This window comes from Podarcis erhardii, assembly GCF_964252035.2.
Source record: "Podarcis erhardii genome assembly, chromosome: 9".
NCBI lineage: Eukaryota > Metazoa > Chordata > Lepidosauria > Squamata > Lacertidae > Podarcis > Podarcis erhardii.
Window position 1 is genome coordinate 40,204,710 of NC_138512.1, and position 20,000 is coordinate 40,224,709.

The window sequence follows — 20,000 nt, forward strand, 5'->3', positions numbered from 1 at the left end:
TGATTCTAGGCTGCCAGGTTGCTCTTTTATTTAGCTTGGCTTTATTATTTGAGAGTTATCAGTGGTTGGTTTTTTTTGGGGGGGGGGAGCTGTTGTTGTTCCATTTCTTAAAATATTATTTTCATAGATTTATCTGTTTTGTTTTATGATTGCTTTAATTAATATGCTGTTATTGTTGTAAGTTGCTCTGAGTTACTTTCACAAAAAGTGCAATTAGTAAGTATAATAAACAACAATAAAAAGAAAGCGGAAAATCCAGAAACCTCAGTAAAAAAAAGTTTTATTTTCCATACAAAAGTGCCAAAATATCCACCAACATTGAAGTCTAGTTCAACAACCAGCTTATTCTAGTAATCAAAACTGAAAGCATCTTTTATTTCACATTTTAAAAATAAAATTCCTTTTCACATGTTTCCACAGTAACCCGACTCCCTAGAAAGAGGGAAATTTGCATTCCGGTTGGCTGCTGATGTCCATATGTCCAAGTTCATATAGGCACGGAATGGGTTAAATCTCGGGTAGCATTCCTGCTTGCAAAGAACTGCCTGGTTTTCCACCTGGGCTGAATGCTGAGCGGTGGCACTGACTGGGCAACAGCTTTCATAGATGTCACTCTGAGGGGCCCAAATGGAACCAAAGAGTCCAGACATGGGTGACAAACTCCTGGTGCTTGAGAGGTAGGACTGGAAGAGAGAAAAAACAGGCAACACAAAACATCGTCATTATTACCACTATATTAAATTTGTATACTGCCCTTCACCCAAAATCACAGGGTGGCTCACAAAATGCATTAAAGCAAAAGCAAAGCAAACCATTAACCCCTTTCCTAAAGACACATTTAAAAGGCCATAGAATGTTAATCATCCAAAAGCTTCATTGAAGAGAAAAGTTTTCATGAACTGGGTGTGCCATAAAACATACACATTTAGAAACAAAGAACTCAACAGATAATGTTTGGAAAAGCAGCTCGGGAGATAAAGAGATTCAACACCCCTGCAAAACTTATTTAATTTGCTTAAGAGCAAATATTTAACAACATGCACTCTTAAAATTGTTTCCTGCATGGCACTTACTTAAATGGCTTAAAATGTGTCGTTTGTGTGGACAAACAACAGTAAGGCCAGACACAGGAATGGTGGGTCTTAGAAAGCAAGACAACAGTGTGATATTGCCTGTTTTCTCACCCATCCCTTCACTCCTTCAGTCAGTGGAAAGACACACCCTCTTAAGGTGATTACTGATGGAGCCAAGTTATCATAAGCAGTGCAAGGGAAGCAGCAGGGCCAGGAACAAGTCTGAGCACAGGTGTCCTGCTCCTGTCAAAACTGGAGAACTTTCAAGATCTGCTCTGAATCGTCTCACCAGCACCATTCGCTTTATCAGAGTTTTAAAAAACTTCTAAATGAGAGCACTACCTAAACAAAAAAATCTGAAGCACAGAATGCTCTGTGCCACTCCGGAAATAAATGAGCAACAATTCAGTGTTGCTTTTTTGGCCCTCCTTCAGTATTCAGATCCAGCATAAACTCTGGAAAAAATAGCATTAAACTGATCGGCCTACAACAGGAACAAAAGTATATTCCAAAACAAAACAAAAAAATTCATGCTGGCAATTTCCTGACTATACTTCTGTTTCCTCTGCCATTTCATCAGGTCCCCTTTCCCCCACCCCACCTCGCTTTTTTATTTAAAAGAATCCCATACTTATGTGCCTAGCAAGTTGAAATGATCAACAAGAGGATGTAAGGGACAGTCACCTATAACTAGATGGCTACTATGTTACTATATCATAGTAATATAACACCCGTTATACTCACTGTTGAATTGACATAATTGCTTGGCTCCCAAGTTGGAGGGATATTAGGTGGGGTGCTCCAAGTAGATTGGCAGCTGTGATCAATGAAGGCTGTACTCTGAACTTCCGCAGTGCATGGGAAGCCATTATGATAGTTCATATTTTCTATAGTTTGGGAGAAAGGGCAGATTTGTCAACCAACAATTAACTTAATACTGTAGGGTGGTTCTACATTTTTCTTAATTATTGCAGCAGTTGGATCCTATTAGCCTGCTGTGTGTGTGTGTGTGTGTGTGTGTGTGTAGATCACTGGGAGGTAGGGTGTGGGAAGAGGAAGATACAGGCTGTGCTAAGGAAGAATATAGATAGGCCTATTGGACCACAAAAGGGACGCGGGTGGCGCTGTGGGTTAAACCACAGAGCCTAGGACTTGCCGATCAGAAGGCCGGAGGTTCGAATCCCCACAATGGGTGAGCTCCCGTTGCTCAGTCCCTGCTCCTGCCAACCTAGCAGTTTGAAAGCACGTCAAAGTGCAAGTAGATAAATAGGTACTACTCTGGCGGGAAGGTAAACAGCGTTTCCGTGCGCTGCTCTGGTTCGCCAGAAGCGGCTTAGTCATGCTGGCCACATGGCCCGGAAGCTGTACGCCAGCTCCCTTGGCCAATAAAATGAGATGAGTGCCGCAACCCCAGAGTTGGTCACGACTGGACCTAATGGTCAGGGGTCCCTTTACCTTTTCCTTACTGGACCACAAACATCATCTCCCAACAGATGTCCAAGGTGAACTTGAGCACTATAGTTACACAAGTCAGTGCAATGAGCTGGGAGTCATATGGGGCAGTGGGGAGATGGCAAGGTGTTCACAAGAGCTAAGATGAGACAGGGAAGCTGTCCTTTGACATCTGGGAGGTGTTCACCAGAACCCTGAGCACCTGATGGGAAAGGACAAGTGCCTGTTTCTAAACCACTCATGGTTTGGTAGGAGACTTACCTTCTGGAAAAGCATTGTATTCATTCACTTCCACTGGGCAGTACACGCTGGTAAACTGACCATCACAGGAGGCATTCCAATCAATGAAGCTACTAAAATACAAAGCAAAACTTAGCACTTCAGGAACAGAAACAAAATACCCATGTATTAGCAGTTTACAAAATGATACCATTGTTTTAGTAAAATGTGTAACAGGAGGGGTGAGGGAAAGAAACTTGCCCATTGTGTAATGAAGGGTTTTCCTGGATCATGCATGGGATGTTGTTCTCAAGGTTGTAGTTCACGCTATTCGGCAGGCACACAGGTTGAGGCGGCCACAGGTCCCCCGCTGGATAAAGACCTAGGAGGACAAGTAAAATTGAAATCATGACCTCTAAATTAACAAACTGTCAAGTATTAGCACCACCAAGCAATTGAATTCTGCCTTTTCCAGCTGCATTTGCACAATCTGCACAAGCAAGAGTGAAATGCAGTGAGCCTTGCACTTTCTCTTCCCCTCTCCCTTTACCTCCTCCCATATAGCCAGGAGGAAGGAATCAAAATCCTTTGGTTAAGTATGGCTTGTCATGTTGTACAGTCTGATACAAGTGTGGTTTTCACATTAACTATGGTTAAGTTTCAGAACAAGCCAACTTCAAAGCATAATTACTTAAACTGGCTTAGTTCAAACTAACTATGCTTTTTAATAATCACGTTTCGAGGTCCAAGGAACACAACAAATTGGAATATTCTAATAATACTTAGCATTTTTGTGCACCTCTGTGTATTTAAAACATTTTGTGCCTTAGTTTTGGTTTTATTTATATTGTGTACAATGCAATATTTACATACCATCCAGTAAACAAGGGTTTGTACCCAATGAAGTTGTCCCATTATCTAGTTTCATTTGGATTAACTAACCTTTATTTTTGTCTGGATCTACACTTATGTCAGGGAAGTTGGGGCATAGGTTTTCTGGATACTGAGAGACACCATTCACATCTCTGCTGAAGACAAGTGTGAACAAATTATTTTATATTTAGAAAAATCAACTATCCTTGTCCTAATACAAGGAAGCTATGTATGTCAAACAGATTTCCTGCAGGCATGGAGCGGGTGGGAAATCTGTATGCATTTCAGTTAACAAACCCAATTTATCTACACACAGAAAGACACACACTAAACAGGTTCATACAAAAATAAATTTATGTATAGAGGTCTGTGTGTGCTGCACACATCATTTGTATGGTAGTGGTGGGCTAGTCATTTATTACCATTAGCAACATAAAGGCAGCAATTGAAGCGTTACTAGCTATTAGAAATAAAATATATTAGAGCACATCTGTTTTGCATAAAATAAGATACAATGCAAAAACACTACTGAGCATTACAAATTTAATTTAGTAGTATCCCCCCCCCCATTTCATTTGCTAATCACATTTGAATGTGATTATTAAAAGTATTTACCTGGTGCTGCAGATGTTGTGAGATGGGTTTAAAGAGATGGGTGTTTCAGCTGGAAAATCGCTGCATGAAATACTTTCCCCTATGCAAATGACAGAATATAGCTGAACACGACATTTTGGTAAAATAATACAATACAGTTTTCTACATACTAGGACTGCATAGATAATCAAGTACAAACATGCAACAGGTCAGAAGCTATGAACAAAATATTTATCAAGCATTTTGTTCTTTCTTTTGGGGGTGGGGGTGTATAGAGTTTTAGTTTAGTTTCACAACAAAAAGTCCTGAACTGATATATAACCACAACAAAAAAGGAAAAATACATAAATTTAAGTAAAATGTAAGCATGGTAAAAAATATCCCATCATGGCCCAAATGCCCAGAAAAAGTATTTGCCTGGTGCTGAAATGAGGACAACGTTGATGCCAAGCAGATTATTGGAGGAAGAGATTTGTGTTGATAATAAACAGGGCTGCAAAAAAGCTATAGATTTATGCTGGTCTGCTTTATTTGCCTTACGAACCCCATACTAACTGCCAATGCTGAATGCAGTTTTAGGTTTCTGCAGCATGAACCATGGTAGAAGCAATTTGTAAGGTGATGTGGCTTTTCTCTCTTTGGCTGTGTGTATTTGAATATATAATCTATATATTTATAGTCACTTAATCCCATATTCAATAATTCTACAATGGTTTTAAGGGAGATGGAGAATTAAATATACCACTTTGATACATTTCTGTGATATGGCAGTATATAAATATTTTTTTCTAAATGAATTTAATGTTGCCCAGTTAAGGCTTTAAAAGACACTCTACTGAAAATATTCTGTAATAATTGAGTTATTGCAGCAGCAGCAGCTTCTTCTTCTTTTGCAATTTTCAGACTCTAATGCCTCAAGAAATGCAGAATGCACACACTCTTACAGCACTTACTAGAAGGAAGGAAGTGCCTGCTAGGAATAACTGGCTTCTTGTCGCCATCGGAACTGCTAGTGCTGCTCCAGCTCCCCCAGCTGCCTCGACTGGCACGAACACTCCCTGAGGAACTTCCGCAGTCTGAGCTTGAATCTGAGCAAAACCTTTCCAGGCACTTCTTCTTTGGCCACTGATAGAAACCTTCTAGGCAATTTGGAAAATTCGTAACAAAACAGAAGTTTATGACTCGCGAACTTATTCCAGCTCGCTGGCAAATATATGCAATTGACCAGACACTGAACATTCTTATCCATTCTATATTTTGTTAACTAGGTAAACTACTGAACAGATTTAGCATATATTCCAAGTGGGTAAGTGGATAGAATATGATGGGACCCATTTATAAATGTTTTCTATGCCTGAACTTCAGAAGCCTTCACAGATACATACTAATACGACATAATGTCAAGAGGAACACTTTTCCCCATTTGTCGTAGCTCAACTTCAGACCTTCCTATGCCAAGATCTTCCTGTGTTCCTGCCTTATCCACATTCCCAATCGTGAAGAGGCTTCCAAGCACATTCACCCAAATATCCTTAGGAACCCAAACCTTCCTACTCAACAATGAGGCTGGAACTTGCATTCAGGCATCTTTAAGCTCCCCCCGCCCACATTAGGAACTGAAGGTTGTCAAGTCTATTTATCGCTGGCTTGAACTCCCCAATTCTTTCTCCTTGGCTGAGAATGTTCATACACAAAAGGAGATAAAGAACCAGAAGATTCATCACAATGTAGCACTGCTCTATCTTAAAGACAAAGTGCAATAGAAAAATTGGAGCGGAATCAAAAGCAAACTACTAAAACTAGCATTTGCTTTTGAGTCACTTTTGATTACATACCTGCTTCTCTTTGTGTGGGTAAGCCACCTCTCTCTTCTCCTTTACAAGTTTCTCCATTGCTCTGACCACACCAGTTTCTTATATTAACGTTAGTTCTAAGTTCAGGTCTTTCAAAACCACTACACACATGCTTCAACTCAGTCTGTTCAGGAACCCTACAAGCAACAACAACAAAAGGGGGTGGTTATCTTACATGTGTTACATCTGTTAATTAGTTAATTATGTGAACATAGAATCATAGAGTTGGAAGAGACCACAAGGGCCATCGAGTCCAACCCCCTGCCAAGCAGGAAACACCATCAGAGCACTCCTGACATATGGCTGTCAAGCCTCTGCTTAAAGACCTCCAAAGAAGGAGACTCCACCACACTCCTTGGCAGCAAATTCCACTGTCGAACAGCTCTTACTGTCAGGAAGTTCTTCCTAATGTTTAGGCGGAATCTTTTTTCTTGTAGTTTGGAACCATTGCTCCGTGTCCGCTTCTCTGGAGCAGCAGAAAACAACCTTTCTCCCTCCTCTATGTGACATCCTTTTATATATTTGAACATGGCTATCATATCAATCTGTTTGCATGCTACTAAAACAGAACAGTCCTGACACGGGTTCTCACATACAGTTTAGAGCAGCCTTTTGCAACTTGGTGCCACCCAGATGTTTTTGGTGACAACTCCAATCAGCCTCAGTCAGTTGTAGCCAATGGTTAGGGATGATGAACATTGTAGTCTGAAACACCTGGGGAATGCCAGGTTAGGGAAGGCTGGCCTAGAGGCTTGTTCAATGGCTCTAATGCCATTCTTGATTCTTTGGCAGAAGAGTAGGATGAAAATTAATAATAAAAAGGAAAAAGTGAAAAAATAACAAAAGTAAAAATTAACCAAAAAATTGTTTTGACAACAAGAAAAACAACAAGAAAAAGTGGTGGAAATACTGCTTGCATTCCTAAATTTAAAAATCTGAACATAAAGAAGCAGCCATACATACCGTACAGATAAATTAGCATGCTTCTTCTTATTCTTTCTGTTTGTCCTATTTCTGTTCCAGTTTGTATTTGGTACATGCCCTTCTCTTTTCTCTGGAGACCCATTTTTTCGGTGAGTATCTTCTTGCTGAAAGGTAAAAAAAACAGGACTTATTAAGACATATTACTTAAGATTATGAGTTTGTATCAATGGCTTCAAAATCTGACAGACTACAGCCGCACAGCATTTTAATCAGAAAATAATTATCATGCAAAATTGTCATTAATATTAACGTTAAAAAAACTATAGTCTTGTGAAATGTGTTAGCATGCAATTTTATTCTCCTCCACGTTCCTTGATTCTTTCCACAGCTAAATACCACAGTCATAAAGGGCTGAAACAATGGCCTACACAATTTTGCCTCGATTAAAACCAGAACCACCTGTCAGATTTATGACTAGCTCAGTTTTAAACTTACCCTCCATAAATTCTTCCTTTCTTCACTTTTTTTTTTTACCTCATCTGTTCTGATTATGTGAATTGCTATTTTATTAAGGGACAAACTTGCCTGAAAAGTTATTTCAAGCTTAGATTACACAGCTACAACTATTCCAAAGCAATGGGAACAGGGAATGCAAATTTCAACCGTAAGATTGTTTCTTCAAGAACACATATGCACTACAAATCTATACTGTTCAAATCAATGGGTATAAAGGGCCTCTCACAGGATATACTGTAGCAAAAGTTAGCATGTACTCAGCCTCTAGATTTCTAAAACATGTCTTGGAATTCTCTATTTATAGTACGATATGAATGAAGGCAGACTAAGTTTACACCACTATTTTTGAGGCTGAAGAAATGCCAGATTATATCCAATTATGTTGTCCCATTAGCTGCCTATACAATGGCACTTTGTCTGCCTTTCCTTTCTCCATGCCCCCCACAATCTCTTCTGGGTTGAACATGGCACGAGGTGTTTAGGAAGTGACAGTCCCATTGCCCAGGAGGAAGTCCTTAAGCTAATATGATGTCTTTGTTGGACGCAACCCAATATGTAACCTATGCTATGTAAAAATGGCTATGCCATTCTTTCATCACATTTTTACTTGCAAAGTGGTCACAAAGGTCACTGAATTAGCTAGAAACCCATGAGACAACAAGCTTGCATAGAAACTTCCTTCAATTTCTACTTACGGAAATACTTGGGTATACTTCCCCACTATAAACATATTCTGATTTCATCATCAGTTCATTACAGTCAACAACCAGAAATAGAAACATACAGTATGCCAAAATACAAGAAAAAGTGTACAGTGGTGCCCCGCAAGACGAACGCCTCGCAAGACGGAAAACCCGCTAGACGAAAGGATTTTCCGTTTTGGAGGCGCTTCGCAAAACAAATTTCCCTATGGGCTTGCTTCGCAAGACGAAAATGTCTTGCGAGTTCCTGTGGGTTTTTTCCCCTCCCCCCCTTTTCTAAGCAGCTAAGCCGCTTATCAGCTGATCCGCTAAGCTGATAAGCCGCTAAAAGCCGCTAAAAGCCACTAAACTGCTAATAGCGCTAATCCGCTAAGCTGTCAATGGGCTTGCTTCGCAAGACGAAAAAACCGCTATACGAAGAGACTCACAGAACGGATTAATTTCGTCTTGCGAGGCACCACTGTAACAGCGTAGCAACAGTAAGTCAGATATATACAAAGCCAAAGAGTAACCTCAGGTAAATAAATGCCTGGAAATAATCCTTCAAGCTTCACATAATTAATTGGCTCCTTATTCTCACTGCCAGCAATAGAAATCTGGCCACTATCAATGACACTCACGGGATCTTATGTCTAGGGCTTTTTTTCTGGGGGTATGCAGGGGTACACATACCCCTGAACATTTTGTGAATCTAAGTTTGGCCTCATTGAGGGGCAGTATTTCAATATGAGTAAGAAAATGAGAGTACCCCTAAACATTTTTTAAGAAAAAAAGCACTGCTTATGTCCCAGAAATTTTTATCTTTAGGTGTTTATCTGCAATTGCATTTAAAATCCCAGTTCCAAAATGTTTAAAGCAGCATGTAACAATTCAAACCTCAGCAGAAGAAACTTCCCGTTTTCCACAGCACTGCAGTTCATCTTTAGGCCCTTTATTTATCGCCTTCTCTGGTGAGGGCTTTGTGTTCACCTGCTTTTTCAAAGAGTCACAGCTTTCTATTTCATTCCTGAGAGACACCTGCTGGCTATTCCCTTCAAAATAAAAACAAAAACGATACAGTATTTACCTCACCTTGTAAGAATATTTCAAGTGAAATTCACCTCTGTCAGGTAAGTGCTTACTCACAAAATAACAACTGCACAAAGAACAGCATGTTATTTCCCTCCTTGTTTTCAGCCCTCTGCAGATGTGCTGGAGGGAATGGACCTTGGCAGTACCCTATTCCTTCACAAAGTGGCAATTGTGTGAGTAAGAAGAATGACTGAAGAGGGCTACAGGTGGGCTGTGTATGTTTGCTTTTGTGTAATATTGGTAATCCACATACTGCTCAAAAAGAATTTTCCCTTTTTCTTTGCTATGGATGTTGGTGGTTTTTATTTTCTTCACCATTTCTCCCCAACTGGCAAAATCTGCAATGTACTTCAGTTTGCAATACTGGGTCTTAATTAGAATTTAAATAAAACCAAAGAATTTAAACTTCTACAAGCATTTAAATTGACTGCAATACATGTGCTTAAAAGTAATGAAGTCTGTAAGTTTGATAAGAAATTACTGTATTTTTTCCTTTCGATGTCATATCAAAAATGCCCCCCTCTAGTTCAGTATTAGTTCAGTTCAGACAACTCAAAACTATCTATTTCTGTATTTTTTAAAAAATGTTACCATTGTTTTTCCTGGAAACTTCTTGAAATTCCGGTTGTTGCTGAGGTGAATGTCTTGGGAAGCGACTTTCAGACAGCTTCTTTGATGACTTCAAAGGACACAGCTCAGGTTCTTTGAGCTCAGCTACATTTTCTGAAGTCTTAAGGTTCGTTTCCTTAGGAAACATACTTGTTCGAAGACCCTCCTTCAAATTGCACTCTGAAGAAGTATTTTTTATAGGCGTTGCATTTTTCAATGCACTCTCTTCTTTATCTAGAAAGTTCCCTGGGTGCGTCAAGTTCTTTTGCATGTTTACATTTATGCTACTGGCATATTTCAGGCTCAGCCAAGTCTCACTAACAGTGCAAATGTCCTCCTTTGCTGCTGGAGTCTGATTTTCGACCACTGGGTTCTGTTTGTCATCAGTTGTTAGGCTAGTGGTGCTGGTTGCTGTGCTTGATTTTGGTTTACCATAGTATACAGAGCACTTGTGCTTCTTCTGAGAATGACTGTATGTTGCTGGACTCCTTTTGGCAGCATTCTGACTCCGGCTAGTTGCTGTACCCACAGAAAGGGAGCCTTTTCCTTTCCCTTTATCAGAAGAACCGTAAGTATCTGTAAAGGTTTTGCAACTGCTCCTAGATCAGAAATAAAGTGATTACATTTATTTATGGCACAAAGATCATATTGTTCAAAAATTATTTTATCAAGACCAGGGAGAGACTGGAAAATAAGGCATAACACTGAAGACTATTTTTTCCTGGAAGCCATGTTGAGACTTTTTATCCTGTTTTGCAAAAAGTATATTTCATTATTTTAGCAATTGTACAGAAAATTAGCTTCAGATTAGTATCAAGAAGCACGACTGTCCCATATTTCCTGCCCCTCACCATCTCCATCATATACTGAAGGCAGGTTACATATTTCTCCCTTCCCACACTGAGGACACAACTTCTGTGATGTGTAATGAGCCGTTTTTTTATCAGCATCTGAACAGCAACATCAATTGTCAAGAAATTGTTCCTTTTTTGAGGAATTAGCATTTCCAACCACCACCTTTCTATTCTCAGAATCAAACAGCAACACCATCATCACTTTAAAGAGATTTTCACATCAAGGCACCTAACAGAAAGTTAATATTTATTACTTGTACGTTTCAGAGCTGATGATGTCCACAGAACTGTTGTTTGGCAGTGCAGAAGGACTGGGATTCTGCCTTTGTCTTGACTTCAAGAATTCTGATAGGATGTACTGCGCTTGCTGGAAAGCTATCAGAATCACACCCAGAAGAGACAAACTGCAAAACAGACAGACAGACAGGGAAAGACAAATGTTTTCAGCAAGACGTGTGTGTAGAAATAAATCAAGATTTACATTCAGGAGGTTGGAACTAACATCAAATTGAATGGGTTAATTGTGTTCAGTGTTGAAGTTGTTACAGCCAACATTCATAAAGGTGGGATCACTGAGACTGACTGGAAATATTTCCCTCTGCATGGAACCTGGTAGTCTTCAGATAGTTTACCGAGCATGTTATATCTCCAGCTAAAGGGAGGGATTCCTTCTTCCCAACAACACTGTATTGCCTGGAGCATCCCTTCTTCAGGTATAATACTTCTTAATCTCAACCTGTCTGGAATTAGCCACTGCAACTCCCATCTTCTGTTTAATAGCCTCTCCTGTCTATGACTTTCTGCCTGCTACATCATACTTCCTGGGTATGTTTTCAAGGCATATAAAAAGGTATCCAACTTGTTCCCTAGATGCTGTAGCACTCCAACTCCCATCAGGTCCACCCACAACAAACAGCAAGGAATGCTGGGAGTTGTAGTCCAGTAACCTCTTGGACAGACCTAGGTGCTCCATCTCTGTATTAGAAGGGCTTGCATTTAGCGGGGAAATGCGTTTCCTGCTCAAGGAAAAACCAGATCTAGTAAGACAGTGAGGAGGTGGCCAAGTTTCCTTTTCTTGATATCATCTTGCTGCTGCTTTAAAATCTAAGGTTTAGGTGTCTGAGACTGAAAATTTCCAGGCTTTATGCCACAAAGCAGTCTATAAATTTGTTAAGATGTATAAATAAATGCTTTACCTGACAAAGAGCACTGTAAGCCTCCAGAAGGACTCTTCCCAGCTGGGTCCTGGTACCACATCTGCACACAGTGGTAAAAGATGGTGAGGAAGAGTCACATTGAGAGTGAAGTGGAACTCGACACCACCAGCAGTCACCAGAGTCAGCTCACGGATAACCCACGAAGAAGTAAAATCTGGAGTAAACCTGCATACCCAAAAATTAAAAAGCCAGTGACATTTTGATGGGTTCTTTAGCATTTATTGTTGCAGTCCTCTCTTTTGAGAATCAGGCCCCATGAAAGTCCTGTATTTTTGGTCAACATCAAACCCCTCTTCCTCCTACCACTCTCTGTGATTCACTTGTACCACCTTTGATCACACTGAGGAGAATCCTTTAACACAGCACCTAATACACATGGCTGAAGCCTGCACATACCCATGACATACAATAACCTTTATTCCCATCTGTCTGAAAAGAATTCAAGCAGAAGTCCTAGATGTTATTGAAACTTCTTGAGCAAGAGGTGCCTTCAGCAGGACACATAACTGCACTACATGTTCCTCTGTATGCTTTCAACAAACCATGTGGTCAGCATCATCACTATGCCTCTCAGCAAGATTTATGGCCCAAAGCACTTGGCTTCAGTCGGGGTGGGGAACTTTTTTGGACACCCACCTGATGGGAAAATGACATTACGCCTGTCAAAAGTTGACCCATGTGGGTGCGGGGGAAGATCCTGCTTGAGCAATATTGAATTCGCCACACACCATTCAGTTCTGCTTTCAAAGTGGTTCAGGCACATCAGCAAGTTTCTAGCAGGAACTTGCTGGTACACCCAAATAAAGCAGGATGGAACACCCCATGTATCAGTGGATGTACAGCAAGTTCAATCCTGCTTTCTGCAATCACATCTTTACCTGCCCCACAACTGTTGTCACATGGGACATCAGATGTGGGGCAGGTGGTGTGGTTTGGGGAAAATGGCCTCATAGGCCAAATGCAAAGGCTTAGTGGGTCAAGTATGGTTCACAGGTCAGAGATTGCCCACCCCAGCTCTGTATTCTTTCCATACCCTTCTGTCCATGCTAGGCTCCCTGTGACTTGTATCACAAACATCCCGGAAGTGTAACTTTTCTGTAGAGAAATCCTGTTCAGTGAAGCAACTCATAATTAAATCTTGAGTAAAAGATATTATAACAGTATCTGATGAAAGTATTTCCATCTCGTATAAGGGCTTACAATCACCACCTTTATGGCACTGTATGGAGACGAAGTTAGAAATCCTGAATATTGCTAGATCATTGATTCCAACTGAGTAAGATGAAAAGTGAAGCAACGCATCAGCTGTCTAGTACCCAACCACATACCTTACCTAAAAGTCAGTCAGCTAGTTTGGCTTTGTTTGTAAATACACTGGGGCAGTCATTTAATGGAGGAAGGCCCAATTCACATGCTGTCCCCGAATAACTCCCAACCTCTGTTTTGGGAGGCTCAGAAGACTACATGGGGGAAAGGCAGATTGGCAAAACTGCCCCACCAGAACCAGTGAGAGCATCCCATTAGCAAGACTTCAAGTAAAGGCTGGATCCACAAAAGTTAAGGTACAAATGGATCTTCTCCCCTTTGGGTTAATTAAGATAAATTAATTATGATTCATGTTGAATAATGTTCATTATAATGGAGATAGACTTCTTGATATTAAATCGATGAAAGATGTTCCCACTGCAGCCTTTAATTGTGCTGCTCTGTCCTGCCCCATAACATGTTCCACAGTAGGATAACTTATTTTTCCTTCAGCTCTGAAATTGCCCTCTCAAAGTTACAATGTTGTGCAGCATGACCCTAACTGGAAAACAAAATGCTCAACACACACAACAGACTGTAAGCTCTGCAACCCTTAAGGCAAAGATAGCACTTTAAAGAATGACACAATAGAGTGCTTCCAAACAGTCATAGAAACAAGGATAGCCTCTTCTTGGAATTTTTATTTATTTATATTAACTTTGTATGACACATTGAGCTCCTTTGATGAAAGGTAGGATATAAGTGTAATAAAGAAATATGTAGTAACAACAACAACAACAACAATAACAATAACAACAACAAAATGAAAGAAGAGAAATGTTTCAGGGAACTAGTGTGGTTCCTTTTAAACTCAATTCTAAAGTAAGCCAGTTTGTCAATGAAAAGTGGCAAATACTTACACAATGCTAATCTCCCGCGAAGAGTTCTGTGCCAGAAAAAAATCTTGGCAGTTGAGTACTTCAAATCCATAACCCTGGCAGCTGTACCCATTAATCTTCATAGACGTTATAGTGATAGGAAGATGACCAATGTTTTCAACCTTAAAGTTCTTTGTGATGGATAAAATTTGCTTGCCATCTTTCAGTTCTAAACGAAACAAAATGCAAGTTACTTCAAGGTAATAATTAAAAGCCATCTTGAGGGTACTTCTAAGTGGCAGAAACCGTACTTTCCTACAACTATGTTACAATATATTCAAGTCTTCATCCATATTATGAAAGGGAGATGGGAATTGGAATGGTGACATGTAATACTTCACATGCAATTCTTCCTAAATCAGGGCACACCATCTATGTGAGGACTGCACATGTATACTACCTTAAGTATGCACAGCAGCAACCATGGTTATGCATGTGAAAACAGATGTTTATCTGTGCCCATGGGACTGGCCACTTTATCCTCCAAAACATGCACATCTGTTTGGTTAAACTAATCTCACTTAGTGCTTCCCTTCTCAGATTGTCACTCACGTCTCCTGCAGTCCATAAGGGTTGATTCTGGCACCTTAAATCGAAGGGATCCTCCTGCCCCTGGCAACCTTCCCCCTACTTTCAACAGCTCTCTGGCTCCAATGCCTTCGACATAAACCACATCCAGAACAGTCAAATTATTCCTGCAATAAAGCAAGGATGCCTTTATAAGTAAATAAATAAAAATTTAAAGGGAAAAAAGAAAAACAGTCTTCCCACCATCTTGCAAGATGTGGGCATCTTTTGGAAAAATTCACTGCTATGCTTTGCCAAGACCAAATACAATTCCTGTGGATACGAAATATTTCTATAATTTGCATATACAGTAAATCCAAGCTTTAAGCGGGAAAGTACCAAAGATCAAATCTGGATGCAGCCCTGGGGCCTCCACTCACTGATGGAAATACAAAACAAAGCTTTCTAAAACAGTGCCTCATTCGTCCCACAGAATCTCGAGAAGAGACCTACCTGACCAGTATAAGGGAGTTTACCCTTTTGTAATCAATAGGGGTGAAGACAACACCAACTCTCTTAGTTTCTAAAGGCTGCAATTTTAAATAAAGCAGCTCTGAACTAGATCCAGTGTAATCGTGGTCTTCCTGTAGTTCGTCCTGCAAAACAACATGAGCGAACCATTACTACAACATCCATGCTCCTGAGGGAAATCAGGAAGATGGAAGCAGAGAGGGAAAGACTACAGTTCCACTTGCCCTGCATATTTATGTCTGTCCTGCCTGACTGTCCCATTCCACTAATGAGGCGACAGAGTACCGTATTTTTCGCTCTATAAGACACACTTTTCCCCCTCCAAAAATTAAGGGGAAATGTGTGTGCGTCTTATGGAGCGAATGCAAGCTCTATAAGCCTCCGCTGTGCCCGGAGGCTTCGTGTTGCTTTTGCTGAAGCCAGGAGAGCAAGAGGGATCGGTGCGTACCAATCCCGCTTGCTCTCCTGGCTTCGCTTCGCTGGAGAGGCGCTGCGCAGCTTTCCCTTTCTGCACAGCGCCCCTTCAGCGAAGTGGGAGGAGAAATGGAAGGGGCTCCACTTCTCCTGCCACTTAGCTGAAGGGGTGCTGTGCAGAGAGGGAGAGATTTTTTTTCTTGTTCTCCCCCTCTAAAACTAGGTGCTTCTTATGGTCCGGTGCATCCTATAGAGCAAAAAATACGGTATTTTGTTTGCCCCATCTGCCCCAGACATACCTCATTTTAATACTGGGGAACGGGAAGAATGAGCATACCAGGACACTGCCATTAACAAAGGGGAGAAAATGTTTACAGCAATGTGTGTGAGGGGTGGGGATACAGAAAATACAGGTGCCACCCACCCGTGTCTACTGAGGTTTTCAGTGCTGCGGGTAGGAATAATAAAGCCCCTTTTAACAGAGTTCCTGAACCCTTTCTGGAATTACAAGCACTCTTGTTATCTGGTGTTTCCATTGAGGAGTGCAAAGTATAAGTTTTAAATGTTAGATGTGTTTTGAAGAGTTTTAAAATCAGCAATATATTAAATAAATGTTATAACTTCAAATGTTTCAAAAACTGTTTTCCATTTAATAGCTAAACCAATGTTTTCCAACCTTCCCCCTCCAATCACTTGAAAATTCTGGTAGCCTTGGTGGACTACTTAATATTTTTTTTTCTGCCTGTTACAGCAAATGGAATCCACTGAGTTATATGCTTCATGCTTTTTAATTGTATTTTATTGCATCTCTTATGTCTTGTAGGTTTTGTATTGCAACTTGCATTCTCTAGTATTCAAACTGTAATATACAATATAAGAAACAATAGAAGCAATACAAATACAATGACAGTCAATATGGCTATTCAATGCATAGATGCTGCAGACTACCTGTATGGAGCTTGCAGACTACTGTTGGTCCACGGACTACAGTTTGGGAATTTCTGACCTAAGCAATCCAATAAATGCAGGTTACAGGTTATTTAAAAAAATGGCCAACTCCTTTCATGCTCAAACATGTTTCTGCGTAAACCACAGACTCTCAGCTGTGTGGTGGCTGTTTCTTTCTAATTTAATGCGAAGAGCACTTTAAGTTCCATTTCTGAGAGTGAAAAACATATATGAGAGTAACATGAGACACTGCTTACCCTGTGAGCATAATCTTCTGTCAATCTAAATTCAGTGGTTGTGAAGTTAAGAGACTGTACATTTGCACCAAACCTATATAAACCAAGAAAAGAATATACATGTATAAACCTTAAAAAAAATTATAGAAAGTAAAGAACCATAAAAAGCCATTTTCATATAGTTCTCCATTATGAATGGAGGAAAAAGTAAAAGAACTCCTCATGGCCCTTCTATTAATTTGGGATATCTCAATTGGTAGAGCATGAGAGTCTTAATCTCAGGGTCAGCCCCATGTTGGGCAAAAGATTCTTGCATTTCAGGGGGCTGGATGAGAAGGTGCCTTCCAACGCTGCAAGTCTATGGTTCTAACCCTTGATCGCCACATGTTAGTGGCTGGTACAGTGGAACCTCGGTTCCCGAACTCCTCCGTTGCCATACACTTCGGTTCTCGAATGCCGAAAACCCAGAACCTGAACATGCGACACAGCTTCTGCTGAGTGCAAGAAGCTCTTGCAACCAAAGGGAAGAAGCGCCTCCATTTTCGAATGTTTTGGAAGCCAAACAGGCTTCTGGAGCGGGTTTTGAGAACCAAGGTACCACTTTATTGTGAAATAAGCCTAAATACAAGTGGGACCTTCCATGGCATTAGAAGCTTTGTGCCAATACCATGAAGACCCTTTGCATGCACAGAACATGACTGGTAGATGCAAGCTCATTTCCCACCCACCCAAATACATGGAGGGAAAGGAATTATTTTCAGATTATACTATTTCTTAAATTACCACAAGAAACTATTTCTCATTACCATTTGCTGAGTAGAGTCAATGGAGCGCGAGGATCAGGATACAAAGAAAGAGGCAGGAGTTGCAACATAACTGGGAAAGATGAAGGGTTTCTTAGCGTAAAATATTTTACCTAAATAATTGGGGAAAAACAACAATATTAATACTTCATGTTTTAGAATTCAAGCCTCTTCCTTACTCCCAAATTCTGCTATTTTTGGTACAAAACATTTTTTAAAAATCTGGAGTGTTTTCTGAAATATTTACAAATGTACAGAAATACTGACACATCTTACTCATGTTGATAAAAACTGTGAAACCAGTCCTAGAAACAATTATGTCTGTCCTTTTATTTTTGTTTTCAAAATAAGAGAGGGTCTTGAAAAAGAATGAGGTAGATTTAAGGTTTAAAAAAATTCTTTTAAAAGTATTGAAAACATTATACGATGAGTAAAATGACAATATAGACTATGGCGTAGTTTGAATGTGATGCTAAGCCAAAGCATGGCTTAACAAGAATGAGCAAACACACAGAGAAGATCACAGTTACTTCCCCCCTCTTCTGCTGTTGCTACCACCGTGCCTGAGAGGGGAAAGCATGAAAGCATGAGGCTTGGACAGGTTTCTTCCCATCACAAGACATCACACTTTATCTGAACATCTGAACACAGTCTGTGTAAAATTTCATATATCCACAGCTATCAGGTTTTAATAGACCCATCAAGAACCTGGTGACTGCTGGTTTTAGCCTGCTTTTTCAGTTAATACATAAGACACCAACAGGCCTGATAATGACATTAAGTACAGTTGTACCTCGGAAGTTGAACAGAATCCATTCCAGAAGTCTGTTCAGCTTCCAAAACGTTCGGAAACCAAGGCACAGTGGTGTCGCAACAGGGGGGCGGTGCACCCCGGATTCCATATCTGTGGGGGTGACAATAAGTCACTCCGCATGGGCTCACAGGGGCGTGAGCAGCCATCGCGCCAATGCAGCCGCATGTGGAAGATCCTCCGTTCATGGCTGCAGCTGCGAGCAGAGGATCCCAGCACTGATGGCAAACCGCCAAGTACAGCGCATGTGTGGCATCACATGCATGCGCTGTACGGACGGTGCCAGGATCCCTCCATCGCCGCTACAGCCGCAAGCAGAGGATCCCGACACCGTCTGTACGGCGCTGAAGTGGCGCCAGCGGCAAACCGCTATACAGCGAATGTGCGGAGTCGCTATGTACGGTGCATGCATTGTACGTAGCGATGCCACACATGCACCCTACGTAGCAACGCCTACTCCGGGTGTCACACCGCCTTCTTTCGCCCCTGCCAAGGCATGGCTTCCGATTGGCTGCGTCAGACGTTCAGGTTCCAAAGAACATTTGCAAACCAGAACACTCACTTCTGGGTTTGCGGCGTTCGGGAGCCAAAACGTTTGAGTTGCAAGGCATTCATCAACCAAGGTACGACTGTATAAATGAGTATAAATACTTACAATTTTCTGTTTTCAAAACCAAAAATGGAACCTAAGACAAGTGAGGAATTATGACAAAAAGTTTAATAAATCTAAAAATGGCCTCACCATGCTATTCATTGGTGCAGCTGCACTGAAGTTCAATGTGAGACCAAGCTCTGTAACCAAGTGGGGTAAAGGTAACGCAAAGGATTCTTCTTTATGATCCTTCTGATGAGACGCTTGAACAAGTTCCCCAATATTTCTCCTGTTGAGTTAATAAGAACATAAATAAGAGAGGTTTCAAGACACCCCATTTCAATTTACTAGCTATGTCAACATTAGTGATAAATCAATCCATCCTCTTCCCTCCCAATTTTAGTTTTGGACAGATATTCTTTGTTTAGTTTAATCTCTTCATTCAGTTGCTTATAACTGTTTTGAAGTGCTGTGAAATGGTTGTTATGCTTATTTCTTGTTGTGAGGCTGTGTAGTTTGTATTGTTTTACATTTGGAAAATGTAATAAAAAGTATCAAAAAGAACAAGAAACTTTTGGCTTGCCATGTTATGACAGATCATCTCTTTCAGAGACAGAAATCTCCAAGAGCCCTCTAATAATGGCCTTGTGTTTACAATATTTTAACATCTTCAGTTTCATCCTTTTACTTTTAAATCTCCTACTAGAGATTCTACAACACAGTGCCAAACCTTTTTTTAAAAAAGAGTGAGAGAACTGTAAATGTTTTACGGCCACTTACTGAAAATTTGACAATGAATTCTGCACACTTCTAAGCAAGCACAATGCTTCAGATTCCTTCACTGCAGTGAAAGCATGAGAATCACACACATTTGTTCCCTTCTTTAATGCAAAACCCTTGTTGGTTTTAACTATGGTTAAGCATATGCTTGCCCCAGTTTTGACCATGGTGAATGCTAACCAGGGTCCATTATTGCTCAGGAACTACCTGGTTTATAAACATCTGGTCAAAACCAACGC

At 40.5% G+C, this 20,000-nt stretch overlaps 1 protein-coding gene across 5 annotated transcripts in view; it reads right to left on the bottom strand.

The window, feature by feature from the left end:
- Positions 1 to 263: 263 nt before the first annotated feature.
- The window catches only part of TMEM131L (transmembrane 131 like), a 68,957-nt gene continuing 49,220 nt past the window's right edge, over positions 264 to 20,000 (bottom strand). For 2 of the 5 annotated variants that reach the window (XM_081875209.1, XM_081875213.1), the window contains 19 exons: positions 19,132 to 19,270; positions 17,582 to 17,691; positions 16,797 to 16,869; positions 15,160 to 15,302; positions 14,692 to 14,834; positions 14,122 to 14,308; positions 11,936 to 12,121; positions 10,994 to 11,143; positions 9,868 to 10,484; positions 9,082 to 9,236; positions 7,028 to 7,152; positions 6,047 to 6,201; positions 5,165 to 5,350; positions 4,233 to 4,311; positions 3,687 to 3,772; positions 3,006 to 3,126; positions 2,787 to 2,878; positions 1,818 to 1,960; positions 264 to 683 (listed from right to left, as the gene is read on the bottom strand). In XM_081875209.1, the coding sequence (XP_081731335.1) occupies positions 405 to 683; positions 1,818 to 1,960; positions 2,787 to 2,878; positions 3,006 to 3,126; positions 3,687 to 3,772; positions 4,233 to 4,311; positions 5,165 to 5,350; positions 6,047 to 6,201; positions 7,028 to 7,152; positions 9,082 to 9,236; positions 9,868 to 10,484; positions 10,994 to 11,143; positions 11,936 to 12,121; positions 14,122 to 14,308; positions 14,692 to 14,834; positions 15,160 to 15,302; positions 16,797 to 16,869; positions 17,582 to 17,691; positions 19,132 to 19,270 (3,169 nt within the window). In that variant the 3' untranslated portion in view covers positions 264 to 404. The remainder of the gene's footprint in view (positions 684 to 1,817; positions 1,961 to 2,786; positions 2,879 to 3,005; positions 3,127 to 3,686; positions 3,773 to 4,232; positions 4,312 to 5,164; positions 5,351 to 6,046; positions 6,202 to 7,027; positions 7,153 to 9,081; positions 9,237 to 9,867; positions 10,485 to 10,993; positions 11,144 to 11,935; positions 12,122 to 14,121; positions 14,309 to 14,691; positions 14,835 to 15,159; positions 15,303 to 16,796; positions 16,870 to 17,581; positions 17,692 to 19,131; positions 19,271 to 20,000) is intronic. The other 3 variants (XM_081875212.1, XM_081875211.1, XM_081875210.1) reach the window with 3 other exon arrangements.